This window comes from Acromyrmex echinatior, chromosome 8 (genome assembly GCF_024713525.1).
Source record: "Acromyrmex echinatior isolate Ae372 chromosome 8, ASM2471352v2, whole genome shotgun sequence".
NCBI classification, from domain to species: domain Eukaryota; kingdom Metazoa; phylum Arthropoda; class Insecta; order Hymenoptera; family Formicidae; genus Acromyrmex; species Acromyrmex echinatior.
Genome location: NC_141859.1, coordinates 4658168 through 4685700, shown reverse-complemented (window position 1 = coordinate 4685700; position 27533 = coordinate 4658168). Strand labels below are relative to the sequence as shown.

At 32.7% G+C, this 27533-nt stretch overlaps 2 protein-coding genes across 6 annotated transcripts in view; both read right to left on the bottom strand.

Moving 5' to 3' along the window:
• Positions 1–27533, bottom strand: part of LOC105144539 (uncharacterized) — a 273849-nt gene that overhangs the window by 124885 nt on the left and 121431 nt on the right. The gene's annotated exons all lie outside the window — the stretch shown is intronic.
• LOC147908695 (uncharacterized) overlaps positions 23–27533 on the bottom strand; it is a 63831-nt gene continuing 36320 nt past the window's right edge. The window contains exons 2-3 of the mRNA XM_087408500.1: positions 16963–17638; positions 23–16288 (exon numbers count right to left, since the gene is read on the bottom strand). Of these exons, the coding sequence (XP_087264626.1) occupies positions 15589–16288; positions 16963–17249 (987 nt within the window). The 5' untranslated portion in view covers positions 17250–17638 and the 3' untranslated portion in view covers positions 23–15588. The remainder of the gene's footprint in view (positions 16289–16962; positions 17639–27533) is intronic.

The window sequence follows — 27533 nt, the reverse complement described above, 5'->3', positions numbered from 1 at the left end:
CTTAAGATTGAATATTTAGATATTTGTATTTTTTCCATGTAGATTTTTTTATTAAATTTGAACTAAAATTGTTTATGTTCATACATTTATTTATATTTATGCTAAATTGAAATTATTTCAATACATTATGATATTCGTAAATCGCTCGTGCATTTTCCAAAACTTTATTCTTACAAAAATCCGTAGCTGCAATTTGCTGAAAGTTTTCCCGAGATATATATTTGAATTCCGGTTTCTTATAAATTATTATAAATCATTAACTGTAGTAACTCCACTGCGCGCTTTATTACGGTAGAAAGGCTTGTGTATTATATATGATGTAATATGCGAGAGTATGAAATGGCTCGTTTGTTTCGGAAAAATGGAAACTGAAAATAGAAATAATAATCGTTCCTTACTTTCGTAAAATTAACATTTTATTTAATCTGAAAAAGAGGAAATCTGAAAAATCTACTGCATTTGTAAATCTACTATATATTAAACAAGTACATTTTTAAGATACACATAAAAATATATGTATATTGTTAATTATTTATTATTACTACCGATATAAAGCATTATTAATTTTTATCTAATGTTATTATTGTTATCGTTATCATGTGCACTTTCCTCGAAATACCTACTAACACTTTGGCGGGACCAAAATATACAGAAATATAAATAAAAGTAAATTACGTTAATGTTTATTTTGAGGTTGGAATATTATTATATCTTGATGAGAATTATTATTATTGCATACACCTTCACACAACGGTAAATGTGCTACAAAGCTTTTGTAGTATTGTATGATAATACAATAGTTAGAAATTGTTCACGACCAGCTTGGCATTCTCATTAATATGCGAGCGAAGCAATAATGTGATCGCAGTTATAATGTATTTAGTGAAAATAACTCGTTGTGAATACTATCATGATCAACATGATATATTGAAACAAAAGAAATTCTACGCTAGACAGTTCTCTCTCTCTCTCTCTCTATCTCTCTCTCTCTCTCTTTCATATACATAATGCTCCTGAAATAGCATCTATTATGAGTATTATTAATTATCGTAATATAATAATATCATTATTATTGCGATAAATAAATTTATGTTAGTTTTTTATCAATAGCAAAAATATTCTTCGCGAATACTAAATACAAAATGTTCTATAACTATTGTACAACATTGTATTCTAATAATTTAATTTAAATCGCACAATCAACATCCTAATAGAAAAATACCCAGGTCACCAATAGTTTTATTATAAACGACCAAAGCGGACAAATACAAAGATCTGTATACTTTTTATAAAATTTGATATCAATTTTTATTATTCAATTAATTTTATCTATTATTTTTTTTATATAATACAACAAAAATAAATGATTACCATTAGGTAGATAAACGATTACGTAATATCTGATCAAGCAATGCATCTATGAAAGATTATGTTCTTCTGTACTATTCTTATGTTATTAATTATATATGTGTATATACAACTGTGAAACTTTTATGAGTATTTAGTATAATTTTCATAGACTTATTACTTGAAATCAAAATATAATTCGTCACTCACTAATATGTAGCAGCGGAGTTGATGTAACGTTGTTCTGTAAAGTACAAAATAAAAAATTCGAATTACAGCAACGAAAAAATATTTCATAAAGTTACTATTGAGTTACTAATAATTACAAATGATCTATTTTGTGTGCGCAGTATACAAAAGTAATAAATAAAATAATAAATAATGAGTTATTTATCCATAGTTGCTCCGCCGTCACCTGATACCTCCCTGATCTCCTCTTCCTCTCAGATTCCGTCGTTGCACTCACTCACGAAAATACAATTACGATCGTACGGCGTACTTTTTATCACTTCAATGAGTGATCCATCTCGTAAAAGATTTATTAGGCTCGACAATTGCATTAACCTTACTTTAACTTTAAGCAAGGCTTAAAACTCTTCTTCTGTGTATCTTTCTCGCTTGGCTTTAAAAAGAGAAAAAAAGAAAGAATTTTAAGCCTTGCTTAAAGTCAAAGTAACGATGGTGCAATCGTCGGGCTTCGATACTTTGCGTTCTCAATCTGAAAATGACAGATAATGTTACGTCAATAAACGGCTCGTCATCTCGCATGCTGACGAGTCATTGATCGCGAAGGTAATGCGGACTAATAGTTGCTCGTTCATAGGAAATGATTACTATACATCACAGCGATTTGTCGCGATCGTATTCCGAAAGGTAATGCGACGATACATGTAAGCATGCGCTACTTGCTCGTTCGAGTGTCGGTGTCGGATTGATACCGCGATCTTGTGTACGCAGCAGCGCTAGCAACGTCACGCGTTTGATGAACGTTATCATATGAAATATTTAACGCTTTTTAGAATATTCATAGAATTTAGAATATTCATATTCACCTTGTTTCTGACAATGAGATTAGTTCAGGTATGCGATACTATTACACCCATTCTCGTGTAACACATCTATTGTTTAGTTGAAATATACAGTTCACGTTCAATTTAATCGAAAAGTTATTCATATTATAAAGCAATTGTTTCTTGTTAGTTTTACAACTTGTATGATTTTAATAAATTAAGAATTTTGTAATAAATTTAGATATTTTGTGTAAATTAAGAACATGGAATTAAACTGTCGTATGAAGAATAATTTACTTATCCTGTCTTTCAAAATGTTAAAGTTCGAAAAAATAACAATAAATTGACTTAAATTTTTTTCATTCAAAATATAAATTTATCGTTAAATGTACTATAATTATTTTCAAATCTAATATAATTAATCAATATTTAAATTTTTTATGACACAAAGGATTAACAATTTTTTTTAGGAATGTACCAGATATCCAGAAAGTATCCAATATTATCCGGCACTTTTTTACTATTCGACCGGATAGGCAAATATCACTATTATCCGGTTGAAATTTGATATCATTAAATTGTTGATTTTTTCTTATACAAATATTTTAGAAACAAGTATGTATATGTATATTCATGATGCTATAATATCTTATACATTGTTGCAAACTTATAATCTTACAATTACAATCTTTTTCCCTATAGGTCTTTTTTTTAGAAGATACTTTCTCGGAATCCGATCGGATATTCGACTCGAAGAAATTGCCTTCTCGAATATCCAATATCCAGTATCCGGTAGTTTTATAATCTGATGCATCCCTAATTTTTTTACAAATTTCCTATTAATCAAATTATGTTTGCAAATAATTATAATAATTATAGTGCACATAAGAAACTTGCACATAAGAAATCAATTAAGCGATAAAAATCGATATTATCTCAGCTACAAAAAACCGATATAATAAATCAACATACATATGAATTATAATTGACGTATTTACATATTAGTATTATTTATTCTAATTATTATAATATGCAGCATACGCTATTTAAATATTGCACGGAGACTGTGAAATCTTCATATATCCGCGAATTCAATTTAAATAGACAATAATAATAAGCATATGATTAACATTTACAAATAATAATAATATTTATTGTTAATAATACAATCACTGTTATTTAAGAGGCTTCAGTTCTCGAATTTCGGTATGTAAAAAGATCACAATATATATGTAGCATTGATGATAATCGAAAATAACGATCCAAGAAGGAAACCAATACAATGTGCAACACGATTCGCGCCCATAACTTCGCAATTAAGCAGAGATTAATTTTAAATCGACTACTCGACTGATCTAATACAAATTCGCATTCACGCATCTATCAGATAGGACCTAGCGCGAGAGAGGGTATAGTTTATGCCAATCAACATTTTCATCCGTTGTCAATTGTCGTATCTTGATCCAGCAGAATTCTGGACAACGGAAGCTCGAGGCCCTGACAGTGCGATTACACTTGACGATAATTAGCAAATTTATTCGCTCGAGAAATGGCTGTTGCGCTAAATCCACAGCTGTGCGCACTAGACTACAAATTGATAAATTAATAAAAGCCAGGTGCTCGAAATTAAACCATCCATGACACAATATATCAGAAACGTTGTAATGCGTCATCATACGAATGATATAATTAATTCATTTGTTATTCGCTTAAGCAAAAGTAAAAGATTATATTATGTATAATTAAGAAGATTAATGTAAAACTGTTAAAATGTAATATAAACGTTTCACTTTAAATGATTAAATTTGTTGATAATTTGCAGCTACAAATAAAAAACTATACCTTAAGGTATCATCGGCTTATCTACGGATTCTGTTAACAAGACGTTCATTAATTCGAGAGAAGACTAGAGTAACGATAACATGTTATCAATGCACTCGATGGGACATGTATGCACCGTCGACGATTATGCACGATCAGTCCTTTAACACAACAGGTGGTTCTGAGAACAGCGATTGATCGAAGGAACTAGTAATTAATGTAACGTATATAACTCCCTTTATCTCGAACACCTGAGTAATAAATCAGATACATCGTCATCCTGTCGCGTACGCATGAACATGCCTGAATCTGAAACCTATTACCTTCTCTCTCTCTCTCTCTCTCTCTCTCTCTCTCTCTCTCTCCCCTCTCCTTCCCCTCTCTGTCTCTCTCCATCATATGTAAAATTTCTGATTTTTTAAAAATAAATATGTTTTTAATCATACAGATAAATTAAAAAATTACCTACGTTTCCCATAGTTTCAAATAAAATGATTTCATAAGATTGCTCTTCTAAATTTCAAAAATTTTTTACGACATGTTGAAAATGAATTTTTTTTCTGTTTTAATATCCAGGCATCGATATGAGAGAATAAAACACGTCATTCGTATGGACGTGAATATTGGAACGTTCTATTAATTGGGTTTTGAAAACGAATGAAAAAAAATCTCCCGTTATTTCAAAACGATCAGCTAACATGAAAACTGTGAAAACATTATTAATAGTAATAATAAACGTATCGACACATCATGCACATGTCAATTAATATTTTGCATCCCGGTTTTATAAATTCTGAATTATAATTCAAAATTTATACAGATATTTATAAATTATAGGGATTAATAAACAAAGTGACACTGAACTATTGTTCGATACTCCCGATTCTCGATTACCTTTCTCCCACTTAAGGGATTTAACAGAGAATATCTTATATACGAAACATGATAAATAATAATGTTTATTATTGTATGAGATCTTGACTAAGAAAATTATACTTATAACTGAAAATAATAAACGGTTTTATAATACAATGTAAGAATATAATAAATGGGAGAAATTAGATAAGCAATATTGAGGATTTAATATAAGATAAGAAATAATTAAAAATTATAATTCATTTTATATAGTACAATCTCACTGTCATGTTTAATTGGTGTAAAAGAATACATGGATATGAATCCATAAAATAAACCTCGGATCTGCTATGTTCCACATAATACATCGTAATCTTGGATACAACAATAAAATGCGAATATATTAAGAAGAACAGCTATGGTAACGAAGAACAAAATTTTATATAATTGACAAATGGAGAATTATAGTTTATATAGGTTTAATACATTGTATTAGTTAATTAAGATTGTTTAAATTTGTAAAATCACTAAAGATGACCAGAGAGTACGATGACAGGTCGAAACGTCATTTGATTGAATAAATTCAATTGATTAAATTTTTAAATATAATTTGTAAATAATATCTTTACGCTAATTTCATTATTCACAACAAAATAATTTGTATAAGGCCAATAGCCCCACTCATCTTTTAAGTTTAATTAAAAAATATAACGCTTTGTGAAAGAAATGTTCAAAAAGCCTTTTAAAGACAAATTTTAAAAATAATCAAGCGTAAAAGCACGCAATTACGCTCAGAAATTAATGATTATGTCGTCTTTCTTTTTTGCTTGACGGCGGGGAATTTGCCATCCGCATAGCAGTTTGTCTAATGTTCACGGAAAAACGGATTCCTCGCATTACCATTTTAGTTGGCAAAGATTGCACCAGCAATGTGCCGATTATCGATTCGAGTCGTCTGCTCGTCAAGTAATCAAGAGTCAAGATCCGGCAGCACCTCTTCTCGAATTCTGTCTGCACTTCGTTTTTCTTATCTCCCCTGGGGAAAGAGGTAGAGGGAATGGTCTTCCGGCGAGGAAACGCCGCTAACGAAAGTAAATTCTCACGACCAATCACTTTTCGCCGTGCGAAAAGTATCGATAGATATTTTATCCACGAACTTTACTTACTCCGTATAACCACATCAAGATTTCACGATAAATTTCAACGGTTTGAATTCTTTTTCACAAAAAGCCAGTTCTTAAATAAATAAATAATCAAAATAAGTAGATTGTTGATCTTTTTATATTTTAACTTATTTTTAATTTTTTAAAATAAAAATAAAATAAATTCATCGCGTTCTCTCATCGATAACTTTCAATATACAGATACGTAGATTACGTTTCTACGATAAACCACCCTTGTGAAATTGTCGCTCAAAGGTACACGGCTATCTCATTTTCAGCGCCCGAGGAAAATTGACATTCTCGCGTCACATTTCACATACATATTGCTCTTGCATATACGCAGCTTTAACAGACCTTGTTGCAACACAATACGTTATTAGCATCGATTAACAAAGTGTCTCAACTATCATGCACTATGAGATCCATATAAGCTTGCTCTTAATGAAGTAAATAGTGCTATTACAATCTTTCTCCTCCTCTTTTTTCTTTAAAGTATAATATTTAATTGTAAACAAAACAATATTTCACGTAATACTGCAAATTTATGTAACAAAATGTGCTTCTGAAATAATAGCATTTATTATTTTAGAAAGATCTTTTGCTAGATAAATTTGCAATATTATTTGTAAAATAATGTTTTATTCAGAATTTAATGTTTTAAAGAAAAGATATAATATATTATATATTATATAAAAAATTCTATACAATATAATATTATATATTATGTATACATTTTTTATTACGAAACAACTTTTTATTTTCAATCACTATCTCTCACGGTGAGAAATTCTAAGAATAAAGAATTTACCATTCTTTTCGTACCATAGAAAAATAAGGGGAAAAAGCAGAGACTGAATCTAGAGAATCCTATACTTCCACGTGTATTTAATGTCTCTATCGGAAAACGTGAGATTTTTAAAGTAAAAGAAATAGAATCATTTCTTTTTATATTTGCAAAAAAAATTCGCAAGTCTTACAAAAGAATTGCGCGAATGACGCGACAACGACGATATCTATAGATAAACGGCCGCATCTCGCGACGCTCTATTATGCAATGTAATGTCAGCAGATGCTGCATAATACAGCGACAGGAGGAAACAAGACGAAGATCGGAATAAGGAGGCAGGGCGATTATTAATTCACGCTTTATCGTCGCTTTCCGCTTCGGGATAGTAAAACGGGAAGAAACGGACGGAAGAAGAGAAAGGAACGGATGTTGAATCGGACAGTAAGGCTAAAGGAAAATCCGTTGTAGTCGCGTGTTTCCGCCGTTTACAAAAGTTAGAAATGGGACGCGATTTCAATGATAAATGGATTTTAATCAAACGCGTTCCGAAAGGAAATAGTGCGCGCTTTATGACTTCGCGATATGCATTAACGATGAACTTAATTAGTCATTCGTTTTCAAGCGACTGAACCGATTTCATCGTCGAGATATCTTCTTCAAAAGTATTAATCTATCAAGAAATTTATCAGGATCGTCAAAATAATAAATCAAACTACTATCATTGATGAAAGAAAAAACAGCCGCGTAGGCTGCAATTTTTCTATAAATCCGTAAACATAGGCCGGTTCATCGTTTGTTCTTATTTCAAGATCGTTGTAACGTTTTAAGATGCTAATACGACCCTCTGGTTTGTTCGTGACATCTTAAGATTGTATTTAAAAATCTTAAATGTAAGAATTATGAATATCGACCACAGTATGGATAGACGGAACATACAATATATTATCTGCTTTTCTCTATAGAAACGTGATGTTTATGAACGGTGTGACTGCGATAGAAGAGGGACATGCTTTCTCTAGCTCTTCGGATATGCAAAGTTGTTTGATTGCTAGCAAAAATTGTCAGCAAGATAGAGAAGGTAACAAGTAATTGGGACAGGTTATATTATAATACATTGTACATAACATTATATTAATTTTAAAAATGCCACAAAAATGTGCGATGTGTAATATATCGTAAGTATTTATTATTATTAAATTAATAACGTAAATATAACATTGCAATTATATAAAATCTCCGACATTTATTTTTCAATATCTATTTTTTTTTTAATTATGTAATGTATTTTTTATTAATTTTAGTATCAATGTGATTTATTGATTAAAAAAGTAGGTATCTCATGTTTGCTAGCAAACAATGCAAGCGCGAAAAGCAGAGAAAGCATGTCAGTACATTCCCTCTTCTGTCGCAGTCCCATTCGCTGATAACAATGAAAAGTTGGCAGTTCAGTCTATTCTATTGCATATTTATAAAACGTGCGCGCGATCGCAAGTTTTTTGTTAATAAAACACGATTTGTTGTCGACATCGACTCGGATAACGATGTGGAAAAATGCCGATAGACATTTACTCGTTTTTCCGAAAGTCTATACACACGTTTTAGAACAATAAACTAAGCGTTAAGCTAAGCTGCGATTGATATGATTTGTGACGGCTAAATGTATAAATCATCGCAAAAAAATCACTATTTTCGCTTCGTAAATGTATTGTAAATTATTGCGAATTATTCATGAGAAGAATGCAAACTCACAGCGTCCTATTTTTCACATTATCTTTTAAGATTCTCAAAAATAAATCTTTCAGAAAACAGAGTAAAAGTTTGTAGCATAAACAAGCAAATTAAGAAAAAAGGCTCATTGTTAGTGCAACCTCTACATTTTTATATTTTACAGTTAGTTTACCGAGCGGGTCGGAATATCTAAAAATGTATAATGAAGTAGATTTATCAGGCGAAATAAATATGAGAGATTAAAATTATATATACAGGTCATTTCCAGAGAGTTTCACAGAGTTATTACAGAGAAAGAGTGCAATATCTTTCACGGCGAGTGTTTGCGGACTATACATTCACAGCTTTATCGCGATAGTATTTAAGGTAATAAGTCATGCCGTTGAGAATCTTTCTGTCGACATTGGTGAACTCGCATAAATCAGACGTCTTTGACAAACGAGCATATGTTAGTGCTAAATATAGAGAATAAAATTCTTATATGATAATTTCAAAAAATTTAATTCTAAAATTTAGTGAACAATAAAAATGTTAATTTCCGGATTATAAAAGATTAATTTGTCGATTTTGTCTTTTTGTTCTTGCATAAAATCAATCTCCTTTCATCGTTAACATAACTTAATTGATTTTTGAGAGACTCATTTTACAGGATTTGTGAGGACAACTTCCAGCGGTCGAAAAATTTGGAATTTTGCGTGTCAAACTTGTTTGAAAGAATTATTTGGAACGAACATATATATAATCTTATCATAGTTTATTCTAGAAATAAGAAAATCTTTTATATACATTTATTAATTACGTTAGAATAATTACTAAATCGACTCATAATTTATTATTCAAAAAATTGTTGTTAGAGTCAAAAATATATAATTAACAACATAAAAACTTTTTCTTTGGAATATAAAAAAAATTTGACCTTCTAAGGAATTTTAAAAATAATTAAAAACATACATTTTTGCATTATGCAAAAATATCTTCTCAGGAAAATTAATCAAGAAAATGGATTTCTGTTTTCTTCTTTTATGTAAAAATATACTTCATTAATTTATTACTAATCATCTATCGAGTTTATTTATTATTTGCAAGTTACGCTTTTCTTTTAAAAGTGACCTATTCTTTTCACGGAAAAACAGCGGTGTCGATAATCCCGTTTTACCAAATCGCGCTTTATCCGTGAGAGATGAGACCTTAACCGAGCTAGATCAAAGCACACATACATGTATATTCCTCATTAAGCCGTCGAAGTAGCGAGCGTAATTACGAGAGTAAATCCTTGCTAGTAGTTATGCCGCCAGTATGCCCGCTCATTAATCGAAGGATAATTACGTGCGGACCTCATCAAACTCATCTTGCGAATGCGCGACGCCTCTCAACTTTCGTGTCGCCAACATAAATCGATTTATGCCGTTTCGTCGATCGGCGCGCATCGTACTCTCTGCACTTGACACATGTATATATCACCGATTAAAGGATCATCTTCGCCAACACGATGGAGTTTAATTGGATCGTCTTGTGCCTACACTCGAGTCCTAAGGGAGATGCGCATACTATTTATGAGACGAGAGCGAGCACTTCGCGCATTGCAAATTATATTGAGAGCTGAACCTTTGTTTTCTTCGTCTTTAAGTGCTGACAAAGCCGAAGAAAGAGGAACATAGTCGGAAGAGAATTTCAACTCAATTGCGAAACGACAATAGCGATGCTGAAATTCCTCAGAACTATCTTTCTTAATTATCTCTTTTATTATTTTTATCATTTACTACATTTACTAGTGTGTAATAATGAATGTTAGAAAATTACGGTAAACATTCTGGAACGTTGTTTAGACGTTCTTCAGATCTTCTCTGAGAAGAAATCAAGCTTTTAGTATGTCGTATAATAAACAATTTAATTGCGAAAGAATGTATGTCACAAAATTAAACCGGTTAAAAACTTTACCACTATTCACATTTTCTTCTGCTCTGCAACCAAAGTGTCTGTGTAACAGGTATAAAGAGGAACTTTCAGAACATATTTTATGTGTTCGTCGTGGCCGCTAATCGTATTAATTACGCGTCGAAAAGCGCTACTTGCAGACCGTCGCATCGTGAAGCTTTCGCAAAAAAATAAAAAAATAAAAAATAAAAACGTCTAATTGTAAATGAAAAAAGTTAACGCTTGAAATATTGGAATGTGCGCAGAGAACTCCATCGACTCTAATTGGATCGTCCTTCTTGCCCGGTTGCCAAGAATTACACGTTAAAATCCTGTAGCAAAGTGCGCATGTTGATATACTTTCTGCCCGACGTGCAAATATAGACGAGTTGGCTTCTCTTTGCGTTTATTTGCAAGATGCAAAGCTCCAGGATGACACACAGAAAGGGACGACTAATTAAGCAAAGCGACTCAAAGAGTAGCGAGATAGAAAGAGAATCTTTGTGCGGGGTATCATCAAAAACAAGTACTAAATATAAGCGCGTCAGCTTACAAGTTTCTTCGCGTGTATTTATATTTCTTGCCATCCATTTATTTTATTCATCTCACATCAATTAATAACGCGTAATTAATTAAAATTATAATTATTCGATTTTATTAACGTTCGAAATTCAGTTTCGTATTTTTATGAAAAATTAAAATGATACTCTTCACAAAGAAAATTCGTTTTCACCCTTCCTTGCTATCTTGTACATATTATTCTCCAAGACACAGAACTTTCAATCTCCAAACAAAAAGTTAGCTATAACAAATTCCGTTACCCGAATCAATTACGTACTCTAACTTAGCAGCGATACTTTCTGGAGCGAGGAAATTAATGATGCATCCCGACGGTCGGAATTATCCAACGAAGGAAAATGACCGTGAGTCACGTGACGTACTCCTTCATTTTACGGGAGATCCACGATGAAAAAAAAGATGAACCACGATATCCGGCTGTAATATCCCCAAGTAGAATGGCGCTTTTATATCCCGTCATCATCGTACATCGTTTTCCGGACAGATTTCAGACTAGGTTTCGTTGCTACAAGCGATGTTGCATACGAGGACGTATGCGAGGACAACAAGCATTCAGCCGCTTGACAGAGCTATTCTTTCGTTCATCGTGCACAAAATGAACATCCGCCTCGTCACTTTGTCGCACATGACGCATCGCGTGAAACAATAGTTATTTCCGCATGCCCAAATAAGTGACATAAATTTCGTGTCACTTTATCAATGCTGCACAACAATTATTTCCTTTGCTAAACTCGCTGACATTATTTAAGATTTATTTATAGAGTAAGATTGTCAAAATCGCACTATCTCGCCTAAAAATTCAATTATTATATTGTACTTACACACTTTCTTAGATTATTTGAGAATTACATGGTACTTAATGCTGCTATGTTACATTCGTGACATGAAACACAATAGAATTATTATTTAATCACATCATATAAGAAAGAAAAAAGATTTATAGTTTTGATATAAAGATTATAGTTTATTAAAAAACTTAATATTTTCATAAACCTTTATGAGAAAAAATGCGATTTCGGCAACTTTATCCTACAATATATTTTGAATCTTTCATGCATTATTACTTTTATTACACACATACCTATATCATTATAATATTATATTTATATTATTTTTGCACTCGTTATTATTTAATAATTACATTACTTGTTATCACGATTGTGTGTATTACAGGATTCTATGCGCGACTATATCATAATTGTGATGAATATTATATCCTTATTAATATAACTCCTCTTCGAATGATTAAATAAACGCTTTTCACTAATTGTTCGTATAATAAAAATGTTAAAATAAGTGGAAATGATCATTGAATCAATTTTTAATTAAAGTTCAATTTGTCTCTCCCATGTTTCATCTTACTTAATATGACTCTACACGTTGCAACCCGGATAATATCGATGCAATTATACTAGTCTACTCTCATTATTGGAAGAAGATACGCGTAAACGCATATTAGAAAACGTGCTGCGTTGAGCGAATATACTGTATTGAGCGGACGTGTTGCAATGGAACGTGATGGAATATAAGCGGTAATGTAGATGTGGTGGTTTAGAAAAAATGTTGTTTTTAGCGGTTAATATATCGTATCCAGCCATCGTGCTAACATACAAAATGTATGCTTGCAAAGCATCAATCAATTGTATCAATCATATCGCAACAAAATCTTTATTAGGTAATACAGATGACTATAATATAGACATTAAAAACGATTAAAACTCATTTACAATGCAATCAGAAAAGAGTCGACTATATTTTATTATTTATTTTCAAACACATAGAAAATGTATGAACTCTATTTGATGAATAATATAATTTCATACATGTAATCTCCGAATTCTCTTGATTGATTAATTAATTATTTAAGTTTATAATTAACTCACATAATTTAAATTAAATTTAAAAAAAAGGATTCTACAAAAAAAATTTTATAGAATAGCACAAACAGAAAAAAAACAGAGAGTTCAAAAAGAATTCAGTCGTATGTAATTAATTCTGAGTTCCTTTTCGGATGTAAAAAGAATCCTTTTGTTGGAAAGGAAAAGTCCTAAAAAGAATTCTTTTTGCATCTGAAAATGAACTCAGAATTTATGACATACGACTGAATTCTTTTTGAATTTTTTAAACCCGTTATTTGAATATTGATGAATACACTACGTAATAGACATAATACACTACATAAGCTATTCTTCACAGAGTCAATTACGCGATTCACTGAATCATAAAACCTTGTATTAAAAATTCAAATATTTATGCTGGAGCATGTTCAAATTTCCACCCAAGTGCTCCCTAGAAATCATTTTATCTTTGTTTAATATATGGTGAACAACAAAAATAAAATGATACCTGGGTGGTACTCGGGTGAGAATTTGAATATAAACTAGGGTGATATAGTTGTGTCTTTCTCGCGTCAGCGCGTACACAAAAGATATCGCTCGTAAAACTTATGATATATTGTACGTGTATGCTCGTGAAAAGTCAGATTTAAAATTTTTACCGTCCAGCTTCCGACAATTTTTCGAGATTCAGCAAGCGTACTTACTCGAGTTTCTGCGAGCAACGTGCACTATTTTAATAATAGTTTCTGTCAACTTAGTTACACGCCACATGGACAGACATGCTGTTCTCGTGTTCCATTTATGTTTTATTTGGTGAATTTTATTTATCAAATCTCAGAAAAAACGTTAACAGACCGGCCATTATTTTCGAACGACAATAAAATCAAGGAATCGATGTAATATTCCATATATAATCAAATAATTATTGTGCTTCAAATTAATTGAATTATACAAAAATCGAATTTTGAATTAAACTTTGAACAAGCACTCGATATTTAAGAAAAAGACTGTTTTTTTAATTAAAAAAGAAAGTAATTGTAAACAAATACCTTTTAGACATTAATTCAACAATTTTATTATTATAATTCGATAACAAATATGCTTTTCTGGAGAAATTAATTATTTAACTTTAACTTTAATTATTTTCGTAGAAATATATACAAAGTATACAGGACATAAACAATGTATATTTAGTTTCGTTGATTTTATTTAAGAGATGCAATATATTATTGTCCAATCTGCTTTCACTCTAGATTTAAGCGTGAATCTCGCGTGACTCATTCCAAGATATATATTCAATTGTCGCGGAAAATTGCCTGAGGAAGAAGTCGGAAGAAGAAAGTCCATAATCTGTCTTAAAGAGTACACAAACCGCGTGTTATCGCGACGCGGCGATAAATTCAGTTTACGAACCCGAGAGTGTTTGCGTCAAAGCCTTCATCGCGACGAAAAGAAAACTAGAAACGAGTTTCGCGACCAGGCTACGCGACTTTGCCGCGAGGTAATCCAAAGCCAGGCGCGATAAGTCAGTGGGTTAAATCCCTTCCCGCGATGTGGAAGTGAGGAGGAAGGGTTGAGAGCTCGGTCGTCCATTTCACTCGAGGACGTTTCCTCGGGTGTTCGAGGCCACTACGATAATCAACATTGGAAACCGCGTAGTACGTAATTTTGGTTCATAATATTGTTCTCTTTTCTACCGGTGGTGGAAAGGTGGCATTTTTACGAACTGGCTGGGAAGATTATCCATACAACAGAACAAAACGCAAAACCTTTGTAAAAAAAAAAGGAACGTAAATATCGGACATTACTAAATCCGTAAATGGTATACGAGTATTTTGTGATGCAATTGCAGCATAATAACTATTAGGTGTTGGAATTAATTCGTAGCGTTTTTTAATGAAAGAATGTTATTTATTTCACATGAGCATTAAAAAATACATTAATGAAAGTACTTCCCATCACTTGTAAAACGCTACGAATTAATTCCAACACCTAATATAATAAGACTTTAATGTGCGAACTGTATATTGGTTCTAGGAATGTTTCAGACTCATAATTTGTGTTTGAAAAAACACGAAAAAAAAATTTGTTGAAGCATCTAAAAATTTTATTAGATATAGATATCTGAAAATAATTTCGTTAGACTATTGAAATAATTATGTAGGACGCTCAAACTGATTGATAGCATGTCAAAAATTGTTTGCAACATTGCTCATCATGTCATCTGAGATTTCTACGTAATTATTTTCATAGTTTCAATAAAATTATTTTCAGATCTGCATCTGGCTAAATTTTTAAATACTTCAACAAAATCGTTCTTTCCGTGAAGCTGTGGCTCATTTTACGAGTATCATATATTTTCAGTTCTATGTAGGAACTGCATGAAATCTACTTATTTAATCTCAAGATAGATACAAATAATATTTGAAAGGATATTTGCATTAGAAGTTATGTGCGTAATTTTAACTTACGTTTAGCGTTTAGAAATCTAAAGATATTTGTCATTTTTAAAAATTTTATCACTAAACAGTAGATAAGAAAATACATTAAACAATTATCACAGGACACAACACTGAAATAACACCAAAACTCACCAAGAACTCGCCACTGCCAAGGCTCTGCTGAGATCCATCCGGTGTGACGGCAAGATCCGCAACGATCGACGTGGAGAAGCTCCTGCGTGCTTGATGGTGGCATTTGTGTGGGCCAAGATTCCGTTGCGTAGCATAACCGGAGACTACTGCGCTCTCGTTCAGCTTGGACGTCCAAATTTCCTGCTCGTGTTGTGGCGATTGACTGATGGTGCGATGTTTGGTAAACCTGGAGATACGCTCGGTCTTCACCCAGTCGTGATTTGGACGAGGCTGCCGCGTGATTGTCTGCAGCGATTTCATGGCATTGAAGCGCGAGAAACCATCTTCCATCGCGGCTGCCCAGAGATGATCCGGTAAATCTCTGGAACCACACTGCGTTTCCACGGATTGACGATCCGAGGATGAACCCAAACCGGAAGTGGTCGGTGTGGTCGGATAGAATCTCCGATAGGATGTGTCCTTCGAATCCTCGATATCCGTGGAGTAGAAATCGCCGTCGCGTGACTCCAACGAGCGATTGTTCTCGTGTAAGTTCAGGGACGATCCGATGCCAGTCGAGGTGGTCGAGGTACGGCAGAATCGCCGCTCGTTCGCTGACGTCCATATTTCATCCGTAATAGAGGAACCGATTCCCGTGGAGGTCGTAGGCGTTCTGTGCGAGCGAGCCTTTCTATAGCCGCTATTGTATTGATACAGTAAGATGTTGGACAGGGGGAAGGAGAATTTTTGTATTTTCAAGAATCCAGTAACGTGTGATTTTGTTTTAATTGTTATTTGAGGGAAACAACAAATGTAATGAAATTTTAGAAGTTAAATGATAATTTTCTTTTGAAGAGAGTTTAATTAGATTTGAATTTATATAGAAAGTTAAACTTTTTTGTCAGATTAAAAGAATTGATCGTAAATGAAATTAATGCAAAGATGCATAGTAAGCATGTATAATAGGTATATTTAGATCATTTTCATGGCATCTAAAAAATATGATGACAAATTGCAATATTGTTTCCTAAATTTTTTTTCGATAAGTAATTAATAATTAGATTTTAATAAAAATTGAAAAATAATAAAAACCATTTGCACATCAAAGTTTTTTTTAGTTCTACTTGTAATATACCTCAACTTTCGTCAAGTTTTTTCAAAACTAAAAGTCTCTTAATATTGAGACAAATTAAATATAAAAATAAAGAATTCATAACCAATTTGAAAAAGTACTTTTGATATAAATATATTAACAGCAACAAAATAGAGTCAAGTTGTTTCTTCTGAATATATTAAAAAATCAGTAAAAGTTTTAAACCTTCATTAATTAATTTTATAAATATATACCTATGAGGGAAGTTTCTCTCTCTCCAGAGTTCGTCGGGGTTCGCGGGAGATGTGTGGCTCGTAGAAGAAGACGCGGCGAGAGTGGTATGTTGATTCGCATAGGAACATCTCTGCGGAAACCCCATCCCCTCGTCCAGACCGGCTGCCCAGAGCGACTCGAGGGGTAGATCCTGGGCGCCCACGGGGGTATCACTGGCGCCCTTGCCGCTTCCCACTCCCGTTCCGTGTTTCCCCCCGTTCCCAACGGAGGGGAACACTCTCTCGGCACCTTGAAGGACGCAGCACATAGTCGTGCCGCCTCCCTCGCTGCCCCCGACGCCACCACCCCCCTCCTCCGCCTCCGACCCCCTAGAACCGACGCTTTGCAGGCAACCTATCGTGACCGAGCTTTTGACCTGGTGCCAGGCCTCGACCCCTTTTTTTAGGAAGGGGTGACGACCCTCCCGGTGGTCGGTTCCTCTCGTTTCTTCTCCTCCGGTAGGCCTTGCAGGCCCGACCAGCTCTTCAAGGCCAGTCCTTCATCCCTCTCGCCTTTTTATGCGTTCGAAAAAACTTCTTTGGCTGCTAATCGCTGGAAATGATCAATGAACGGTGACGATCGACGTAATGCTCCAGCGTTCGTCTTCTTATGTGTCTTCTTTTGGTAGGAACAATTTGTTGAGTAGATTTGAGTACACTGAAAGTTAGTTTCGCTGTTGTAGTTCGCAAACAAAATTAATTTAATGCCATCGTTGCGGACTTTTTGTAAGATTGATGAAGAGATACAAAAAGAAAAGATTTACTGAGAATTATGTAACGAAATATTCATAGATATTACATGATTCTAAATCTCTTTCGGTAGTGTAGAATTTCGTATAAACATGATACATTGTCGATATTTCCCCTCTAATTTTCCCTTATCTGGTTTAGAGTTTCTGAAACATGGAAACTCATCATCAATTCCTCGTAACTACATTTGACGTACCAATCATAGATATATTTCACTTCTACGTGCCGTGTATAAATGTAACTATGTGTTCTAAAACTCACAATGTAATTGATATAGGGTAACTCCGGCAAATACGCCACGCTGGGATTTACGCCGCAGAAGTCAGAAAAAAAAGAAGGAATGAGGGTAATTTTCCCGCAACTTCTGTTACATGTCTTCATATTATATTAATATAATGTTACGATTTTAGTTTCTTACTATTAATATTAATCAAATTATTGTGAGTTGAATTAATTTGTCACTGTGTTAAGTAGCACCATCAGAAATTATAATCTACATAAAATAATTACAATAGGACGTGCAAAAGATTTAATGATTATTTCGTGATACAGGAGTATAAAGGAATAGTAAAGCATGTTGTATAACAAAATACAAGTATTTTGTTTTTGTATTCTTTGTTTGTTGTCTTGTATATCTTACTTGTTTGGGATATACAGCATTTTTAGCGAGCGGGATTTATGCCCAAAGTGTACAAAATGCACAGATTGAATTCAGTGCACTAAATGCATAAACGCATTACATGAAATATGTACCTCATGTCATAACACTTATAATACATGTGGAAAGATTGTAATTATTATTTATTACTTCATGTACATATTTATCATTCTTATTCCTTAATAAAATTTTAAACGCATTTTATAAATTATTGTATCTTTTTACGTCTTATTTATATGCATTATTTGTAAATTTTTCATGAGCCGTACATACCTCCCCCCCCCCCCCTATGAGTAGGCATATCCTACTCTTATGGGAAAAATGCAAGGATTTAAAAAAGTTCATTTTTTAATACGAAATATAAATATTTCAGATTTCTAATATTTTTTTCATAATAGTAGGCAATACAAAATTTTTACTGATGTAATTCGTTTACTTTAAACATAGTAAATAATACTTAATAAATTAAGTTTTGGATAGATGCGGCGTATGTACTGGAGTTATTCTTTAAATATTTATTGTATTTGCAAATTTATATATAAACATTATAAAGATCAACTTCAAAAATAGAACTTTTTCTTTTACTTAAATATTTAATAATTATAATAATAATAAAATATTTAATATTTATAATAGATTTATGCTAGAATACAACAATCGCGCTTGTTTCTCTAACATCATGTATTTTTTCAATAAATTATTATCGAAAACATAATTTTTAATTTATTTATTTGTGTGTGTACAGTGTACACACCTATAGAAGTGTTTAAAAATTGAATTTAAAAACTTGCTTTAAATTTTAATTAAACTTGAAATATAAATTGTTTAGATTATAAAAATTACATTTTACTTTCTGATTTTCATTGCGGATGTATGATGTCAATAAAATGTATATCTATGTCCATAAAATTTTTATTTATAAAAAATTTAAATAATAATTTTTTCAAATCGAAAACTGCTCTGCATTTGCAGTATAATATACTTTTTTTTTAGGTGTTTTATTAATTGGCTATTTAGCTTAATAAAATATGTATATTCTGAATTGTTTCAATAAAACAAAATAGTATTCACAATCCTTTCTATATATTATATTAGTTAAACTGATGTAAATACACTGATGAGCATTGTAATACTTCTATTTCCAACAATCTATCATAACTTTATGCAGTAAATTATTACAGTAGCAAACTTTTTACAGCACAACATGGCAGATTATCGGGCAACGCAGGCAACGACGCGACACGAAGTCAAAATTCAGTACTACGTCTATTCTGCTTGTCATAGCTTGCATGCTATTTTTTTTTTTTTTCATTCATTCGTTCTGCGCAGCGTGACGTTAATTAGCTAATGAAGACTAACGAGAACGCGAAAGCCAGAGTGTGAAGTCTGGTCGATCCGAGAGACTATACACGCGGAACGATCCCGGAGGCATTCATAAAGCTTTCGATGCCGACGAAATTCGATGGAATGGCCATTATACTGCATGGGTAAATTGAAAGCCGCGTAATTCGTTATTTACCGACGCAGCTTTGTAATTGACCGAAGCACAGCAGACTCGATGATTTATTGCGATCGTCGGGACCTTTTCGCTGTGGCCGATCTGTCCCGCTCGTGTCGACTGTCCCCGACAGAGATTTACGAGCGATACGACCGTCGAAACGGCAGAAACATATGATGGTGGATCCGATCCCGGATGATGTAGCTCCGCGTTAGAGAAGAAACTTTTGAGAGTTTTGAGAGTTCGCATAGAGTTGTCAAGATAACTCACAATACTCACATTGCTCAAACTTAACTAGAGCACTCGTCCTAATTTAATTTTATAAATCTCACTTCTGCTTTCAATACATTCGCTCAATCTCATAAAATGTAAATTTTTTACAAATTTTAATGCATATATAGTTCTCGATTTGACAACAGAATATTAGGTTCTAGTATATAAAAACCACTTTGGTGAACTTTTCATTCTACGTATAATGACTCAGAGTCTCTATTACATTACATATCTACTTCAATAACTTTGTAATTGCATAAGTTTGTATCAAGTTTTTAGAGTATCTTGAAGAATCCATTATCACTGATATACTCTAGTTAATATATTTATTACATCATTTCGTACAGGTTATTAAATGTGTGTAGGACATTTGATTGTGATTTTTATCTTAATTTTATTTAAAATTTGTCAGTTAAAACCATCACCAAAATTGTGAGAAAATATTGAGAATGATCTAAAAAACTTAATGTCAGAACATTTACTATTACTTTTATGTTAACATTCTGATAAATTTCATTTACTTTAAAAACTTATATCGACTCTTTAATAGGCATTTTTAATATTATCAATTTATAATATCTAATTTAATTGGAGCCATCCATTTGATATTTTTAATTTTATAAGTTTCATCAATATTTCATATAAATCACAGCAATCATTGCGATGTTTCTTAAAAATTCATATAATTTTGTGTGTTAAATTATTAGATCTCTTCATCTTACTGTGATATTGCTACGTACAATAATTAATGGTAAATGAGCCAATCACGTTTCAATATTACTTCAGGAATATTACAAGAGCAGCGTGATATTTGCACGATCAAATTAGTATCTTGTTTATCTTTAAACGTGCTAGTCTAACTCGCCAAATTAGACCCGACGCGTTTTCCCGAAATTCCCGGTGCACCAGATGGAAATAAATTGGTGAATTAGAGAGTTGCATATCATGCACATTGATTGCATAAAATTTACATTAATTTCCGGCTAGGCCCGCAAATAAACAAAATAAAATATTACACAATAAATAAAATTAATTTTATCATTAAATTTTGCATGATCAAAGAATATATTTTTGTTAATTAAGAATTCCCCATTAGAAGGTCACAATTGCTTAACAAGGCTTGATGATGATAAAATTTGTGATAAAGATATAATAAAATGTACGATGAAATGTGTAACGTATGATGAAGTTCTTGATATGAATCAATGATAAAATTTCTCGCAGCTTCGATGCAACGCGTCATGACCTATTTTACTTAATCCTTCCATTCACGTACGTGTGGAATATGCGCAAAAGTCGCTCGCGATATAACTCTTTGTAAAAGAAGCTCTTCTTTAACGGATTTACTGACGGAAATTCGCGATGGATGCGGAACTTCGTCTGGGCGAAAACGTGGCTGCTGTAGCAACTTCGATGGAAATCTCTCAACGAATTTTCTTTTGCATCTCTCTTAAAATCGCGTTTCGTGGTCACAATTTTTGTATTTAAAAATATAACAAAAGATAAAAATCCCCTTTCTCTTTCTCTCAGTGAAACCACAATACTTTTCAATATCAGCAACATCTTTTCGTTGAGATATATTATAAAATTAGCTGGGTTGAACGCGCAGAATAATCTATTTTGAAATTTTAAAAGTATTCATATAAAATGTGCTCCTGGAGTTTATAACTCTTTTACTTACAAAAAGTTTTTTAATATCAGCCAGAATATATAAAACCTCATTTTTAATATTTTTCTGTGTTTTTAACTTAATTATATTATTTTAATAAATAAGTTTAGAATTAACTAAATACGTATTATTTAAGCATTTAATAAGATATGTATTAAAAAGCATGTATTATTTAATAAAATATAGCGCTTTCTTAGGAAAATAACAGAAATTAATTTTATTACAGTACAAAACATATATTTCTGTTTCATTATTTATTTAATAAAAAGCATTTATAAGCAATTAAATATAAATAAATATTTCTTTATAATTTATCATTGAAAGAATTAAGAATTTTAAATGGATAAAAAAAAGATTTCTCTACATTTTTATAGAAATACGCTTTAATTCCGTTTGCGCGTAAACGATTGCGAATTTTCAGAATTAATAAGAGAAATAATAAAAAAAAAAAAAAAATTCAAGTGCCACGCCGGCGAGAGAAATAAGGAAATAAGAACCACTAAATATTTATAGAATACTCTACTAACGCAAGACGATTCGACACGATACGCGATGTGCTTGCAAAAAGGTGGTTGCATAAATAAGCAGGCGTCTAAGAAGTCAATGTAACGCCCGACGAGGCGCAAACAAATACGCGGATGGGTTGCGACAAGAAATAACATCTTCGTCCCTTCGAGTAGTCGCGAAATGAACATGATCCATCATTACGGTGCATAATAACATGGACAGCGTGCGCTCCGGTAGAATAAACACGGAATTTAATATTACTATGCTACTGCGATACGTGCATGCAACATTAACGATATGAAATTTTCGCACAGCACAGCGGAATTTCCGCGCATACGTAACACCGTATGCAAATTACCACGTGGAAATTCTGTTACGTTCGCGATCGGCGTATCTTGATCTCGTTCGACTGAATAAAAAAGAATTACAAGCACGTACAAAAAGACATCAAAGCGCTGAGCAGTACCGTCATTAACTCACACGAACTAAATTACATGTTAACGGCATCGTGGAAAATACGTTATCGCATCATTAACATCGATATTTAAATAGAATTTTTACCGTATAATAAAAATGGTATATATGCCATAAGTAAGTAAATATTATCGAGTAAATAGTGTCTTAGAACATGTAATATATAAAAAGCATCTTTTTTTTTTAATTTAAGTGTAAAAAAGTGATTTAGTGATCTCCTTTCTTTATATAAGTTAAACATCATTTTCCTTACATCACGTTATCTTGCAAAAAACATAAAATAATTTATTGCAGAAAATATGTACAATATATCGTGCTTTAAAAGCAATCCTCCAATGTGGAATATCCTATAGTGACTATAGTATCCTATAGTATCCATAAAGTATATTATGATTAAGTATGACAGTACCGGTATAAAAGAAAAATTACCTCCGGCCAATGCAAGTAAGCAAGAGAAAAAGAGAAAGCAAGGAAAAAAACAATCAAATTTACAAAGACGGTTGAAGAAAGACAGAGTGAAGAATACGGTAAAGTATGGTCGCCACTAAATATTTATAAAATGATTGCGAGTTATAAGAGCAAAACGGCGTATCGAGGGAGTCCCGTGTATCTCATCTCCGTATATCTCGTAGCTGGCTCACGCGTAAAACTATGATTTCCATTTAATATCTCCACGAATACACTGTCTCTAGTACGCGTCGTGAAAAGTAATCACGCAGAAAGAAGGGCGCTCTCGCGAATCCGCCGACTTTTATATGCATCCTCGGATGCGTTACTCGCGAATACACGCGTACGTAGATCATGCAACGCGCTATTGCATTATTTCGACATTGTAAAAGCAGCGCTACATCTAGACTCTCGAAACGGAATACACTCGTAAAAGCCGGACGAGCTGCAGAAAAAAGTGACACTGAATGGAAACGGAAATCTCCCCTTGTAAGCTGTGTGTCGCAATTTCCGATTTCCGCGGGATAAGTAAAATTCGATATATATGCATACGAACTCTATAAAATATGGGAAAAGATTTGATATAAATTGTGCATGTTATTTTCGACACAATACAAATATAAAAATAATGGAAATGTGATCAATGCATTGATACTGTATGTAATTACTGCAAATTGTTCAAATAAATAAAAGATTTTCTGATAAATATAAAAAGAATAAAAGAGAGACCTTTAGATTTTCAGAAACTTCATATAAAATATTGGGAAATTTACATATAACGTTTTTGTAATAAACAGTATTAATTTTATATTATTTGATATAATGGTACAGAAAAACAAAAAACAGCCTTGTTCAAAAAATATCTTCTAAACAGAAGAAAGAAAAGATGGAATGATACAACTCAATCAAATATCTATACTTGATGGCGTATTTACAAATAGTAGGATAATTTAAAAAAATAGAATAGTAGTCAAAAGACAGAAAATAAAAAGAGGTGAAATACGATGGTCAGTCTAGCATAAATAATACAAACGAAATTATGAGATGTGGAATCTGGAGTTAGCAGCACGTTTCATCTTTGCAGTCAACATCAACAACGCTTCGCGTTTTCGATTTTGGCAGATTTGTTCGAACTATTCTTTTTTTTTTTTCAGTGCCAGTCATTAATTGTCTGCAAAATATGATCGGTCTACTTGTGCCAGGGACAGGCGGCTTACCATAAAAAAACGTCACTCACGATCGGTTTATGATCGACGCGGGAGAGCTCGCAACGAATATTGAGGATTTTTATTTATCGTTTATCTTGACAGCTTAATAATACGCATTTCATTCATGTGACGCCGATGAGTATTATACAGAACGGCTTTCGACGTAAAATAATTATATCCTGTCGTTTGCGATTCCAATTCGTAATTAGTTAATTGCATCGTGCAGCATGCTCTGTGGTACATTAAAATTATCACAAGCACAAAGTTGTTAATTGTATCTCATTATCTCGCAAGCAATATAGCAAATATGAATGTACATACATCAGTCATGTATAATTTAATATGTAATATCTAAAAATCAAAATACAAAGTCTGTACAATTTTTCAATTGCAATATAATTTTTTTCTCTTCTTCTCTTCTCAAGAGCAAGACCTTTCAGGTTCATTAACTCGTATTACTCTCGTTCGAACGAAATATCTATCGAGACAATTGGTAACAGAATCACGGTGTGGTATCGATTGAAACAAGAAGGGAAGACGCGGTACTACGGTCTGTAATAAAAGTAATTTCCATGGAATTTCGTAGAATGGGCCGCATAGAAAAGAATTGCGTAATTCAAGTCCCACTGCTCCATGCCCTTCTGTGCATAATATTCCAAGAGAAGGAAAAATGCCGCGCCCTGGGAAATCCTGCATCTCGTGGAGACGAGTGAGCTTTCGACTTCGGTTATTTCATTTTTTTCAACCGTCGGCAATATGCATTTCTATTGCATTAAGCGTTTTACGTAAAAAGATAATACGTCATATTGATATAATGTTGACTGCATTTACAAAAAGAAATTTTCTTTATTTCATATTCTTTCTATCATAAGAACAATTGTTTTTTAAGTTTATTTATAGAAAATATTTAATATAATAATTTAATATATAGAATGTAACAACTGTGGTCATTGTATTCTATTATATTTTTCAACTTTTGTTTAAATATTTGCAAAATCGATAAATTATTAATTCGTTAAGCTTTAAAATACTTATGTGTATATCAAAAATTATAGATTTTTAGGTAAATTTTCTGTAAAGATCAAAAGAAATTCGGGGGATTTTTGTGAAATTTTTTAAAGAGATCCACCTACAAGCATCTGGCGACGTTGCGGTCCTGAGTTTTTTTTTCTCTTTTACGGCGACAGTACGGACGAGGAGGACATTTGTTTTCGCGTTAGAGCCGATGGAAAATTGTCGTGGTCACGACGCCGTGAAAAATACGGGTGAATATCCCGCTCACGTCTTCTCGTCTCCCACGAGCTGCTCATCGCCACCTTTTTATAGCTTGTCAAGTGTAAATCCCCGATGCCTCCTCACGACGACGCGATGAATGGGAATAGTGTTTAACGCCAAGACGGGAAATTCTGTCCCGAGAAACCATCGTGTGACACTCGTGTCATTCTCGCACTTATTTTCTTAGCATCGTCGTAGAATAAGATGAATGCCTAATGCGATGCCTCTGTTACTGCATGAGTAAAGATCAGTCTTGTCTATTGATGAGCCTTTTTATTTTTACTCCTGAGAACGATTCTGCATAGTAAATCTAAAATGCAATCGAGATCGACGGCTAATTTCCTATTAGTGATATTTGCATTACAGATGAATTTAATAAATAGTAATCCAACAAATTGTCAATTTTTACATAAAAAGAACGAATTTTTTTAAACGAAAATATCTAAAAATTCAGCTAGATATAAAAATAAGACCATCAAAATAATTACATAACGCTTGAACATTGTTAACAGTGCTCAAAAAGTTTTAACATCCATAATCAATTTAAACATCTTTGCATAATTATTTTAATAGTTCAAATAAAATTATTTTCCGTTCTATATCTAGTTAAATTTTAAGATAAAATTCTTTAACAGAATTGTTCTTTCTTTCTCCACATATAATGTAATTTCGGAACTCTATTTACTAATTAATAGATTGAATAATATTCTAAACAATCTAAACAAAAAGAAGAGGCCTATAATGGCAGGAAAGAAATTTGACTGTTGGTATACCTATTTTTACGTCATGTTAAATAAATATGGATGTTGCATCTCTCGCTAATACTCTTTTAATCCAATAAACTGCGTTTATCTTGTATTCAATATTGTTTGCTGGCGTTATTTGCTTAATTTCGTGGATTTCCGCGAACCCACATCGATCAAACGGTCGTCGCGTCGACAGTGAATAATGAAAACACGCTTGGAAAAAAATGCAAACGATAAAACCGTGTAAACCCATCGTCCTTGTTTCCTGGTCGACTGGTGTATTCCTCCGCACACGCGTTTACTCTAACACGCTCTTTAATTTGCCCGGCGTTTAGCTCGCCGTTGGGAAAACAGTTGTTTCAATTTATACGGCCGGCGCGGCGATACGGCACCTACGACGCTCGTCCGCATTGCGGTGCGCGCGCGCGGTTGGCGCAAAATGGAAGCAATTGAATCCCTTTAAATCGCTTTAATTGTACATATCCGTCGTTACGACGCAAACGGAAGTAACGACAGCGCGCGACCCCGCGGAATACGTACAACGAAATTGCGACAACGTCTACGTTGCGTGCAAATCGTCAAATTTTCCGGTCCGTGCGAAAGGCGCGATGATTACGCCTAATTACACAAATTCGCATAATTGAAAAAAAGGATCAATATCGGACTCATCGACTAAACGTTAATTTCAACACAGAGAAAACGATTTTACTGTGGTATCTAATTTAGCTAGCTGCTAAATTATACGAATCTGAAAATAATTTTATTGAAAATCAAAATCATCAAAATAATTACGTAGAACGCTTAAACGTTGACAATAATATAAAAAATGTTAACATTCTAGCAATCAGTTTAAATGTCCTCTACATAATTATTTTAATAATTCAAATAAAATTTGAAATTAAATAATTTTAGACTCTTTAAACTTAAAGTTAATTTCAGTAATAAAACGGGCATATATATAGAGTGAAATAAAATTTTAAAAAGTCAAATAAAATTATTTTCAAATTTTTAGATATTTCAACAAAATCATTTTTTCTGTGAATGATAC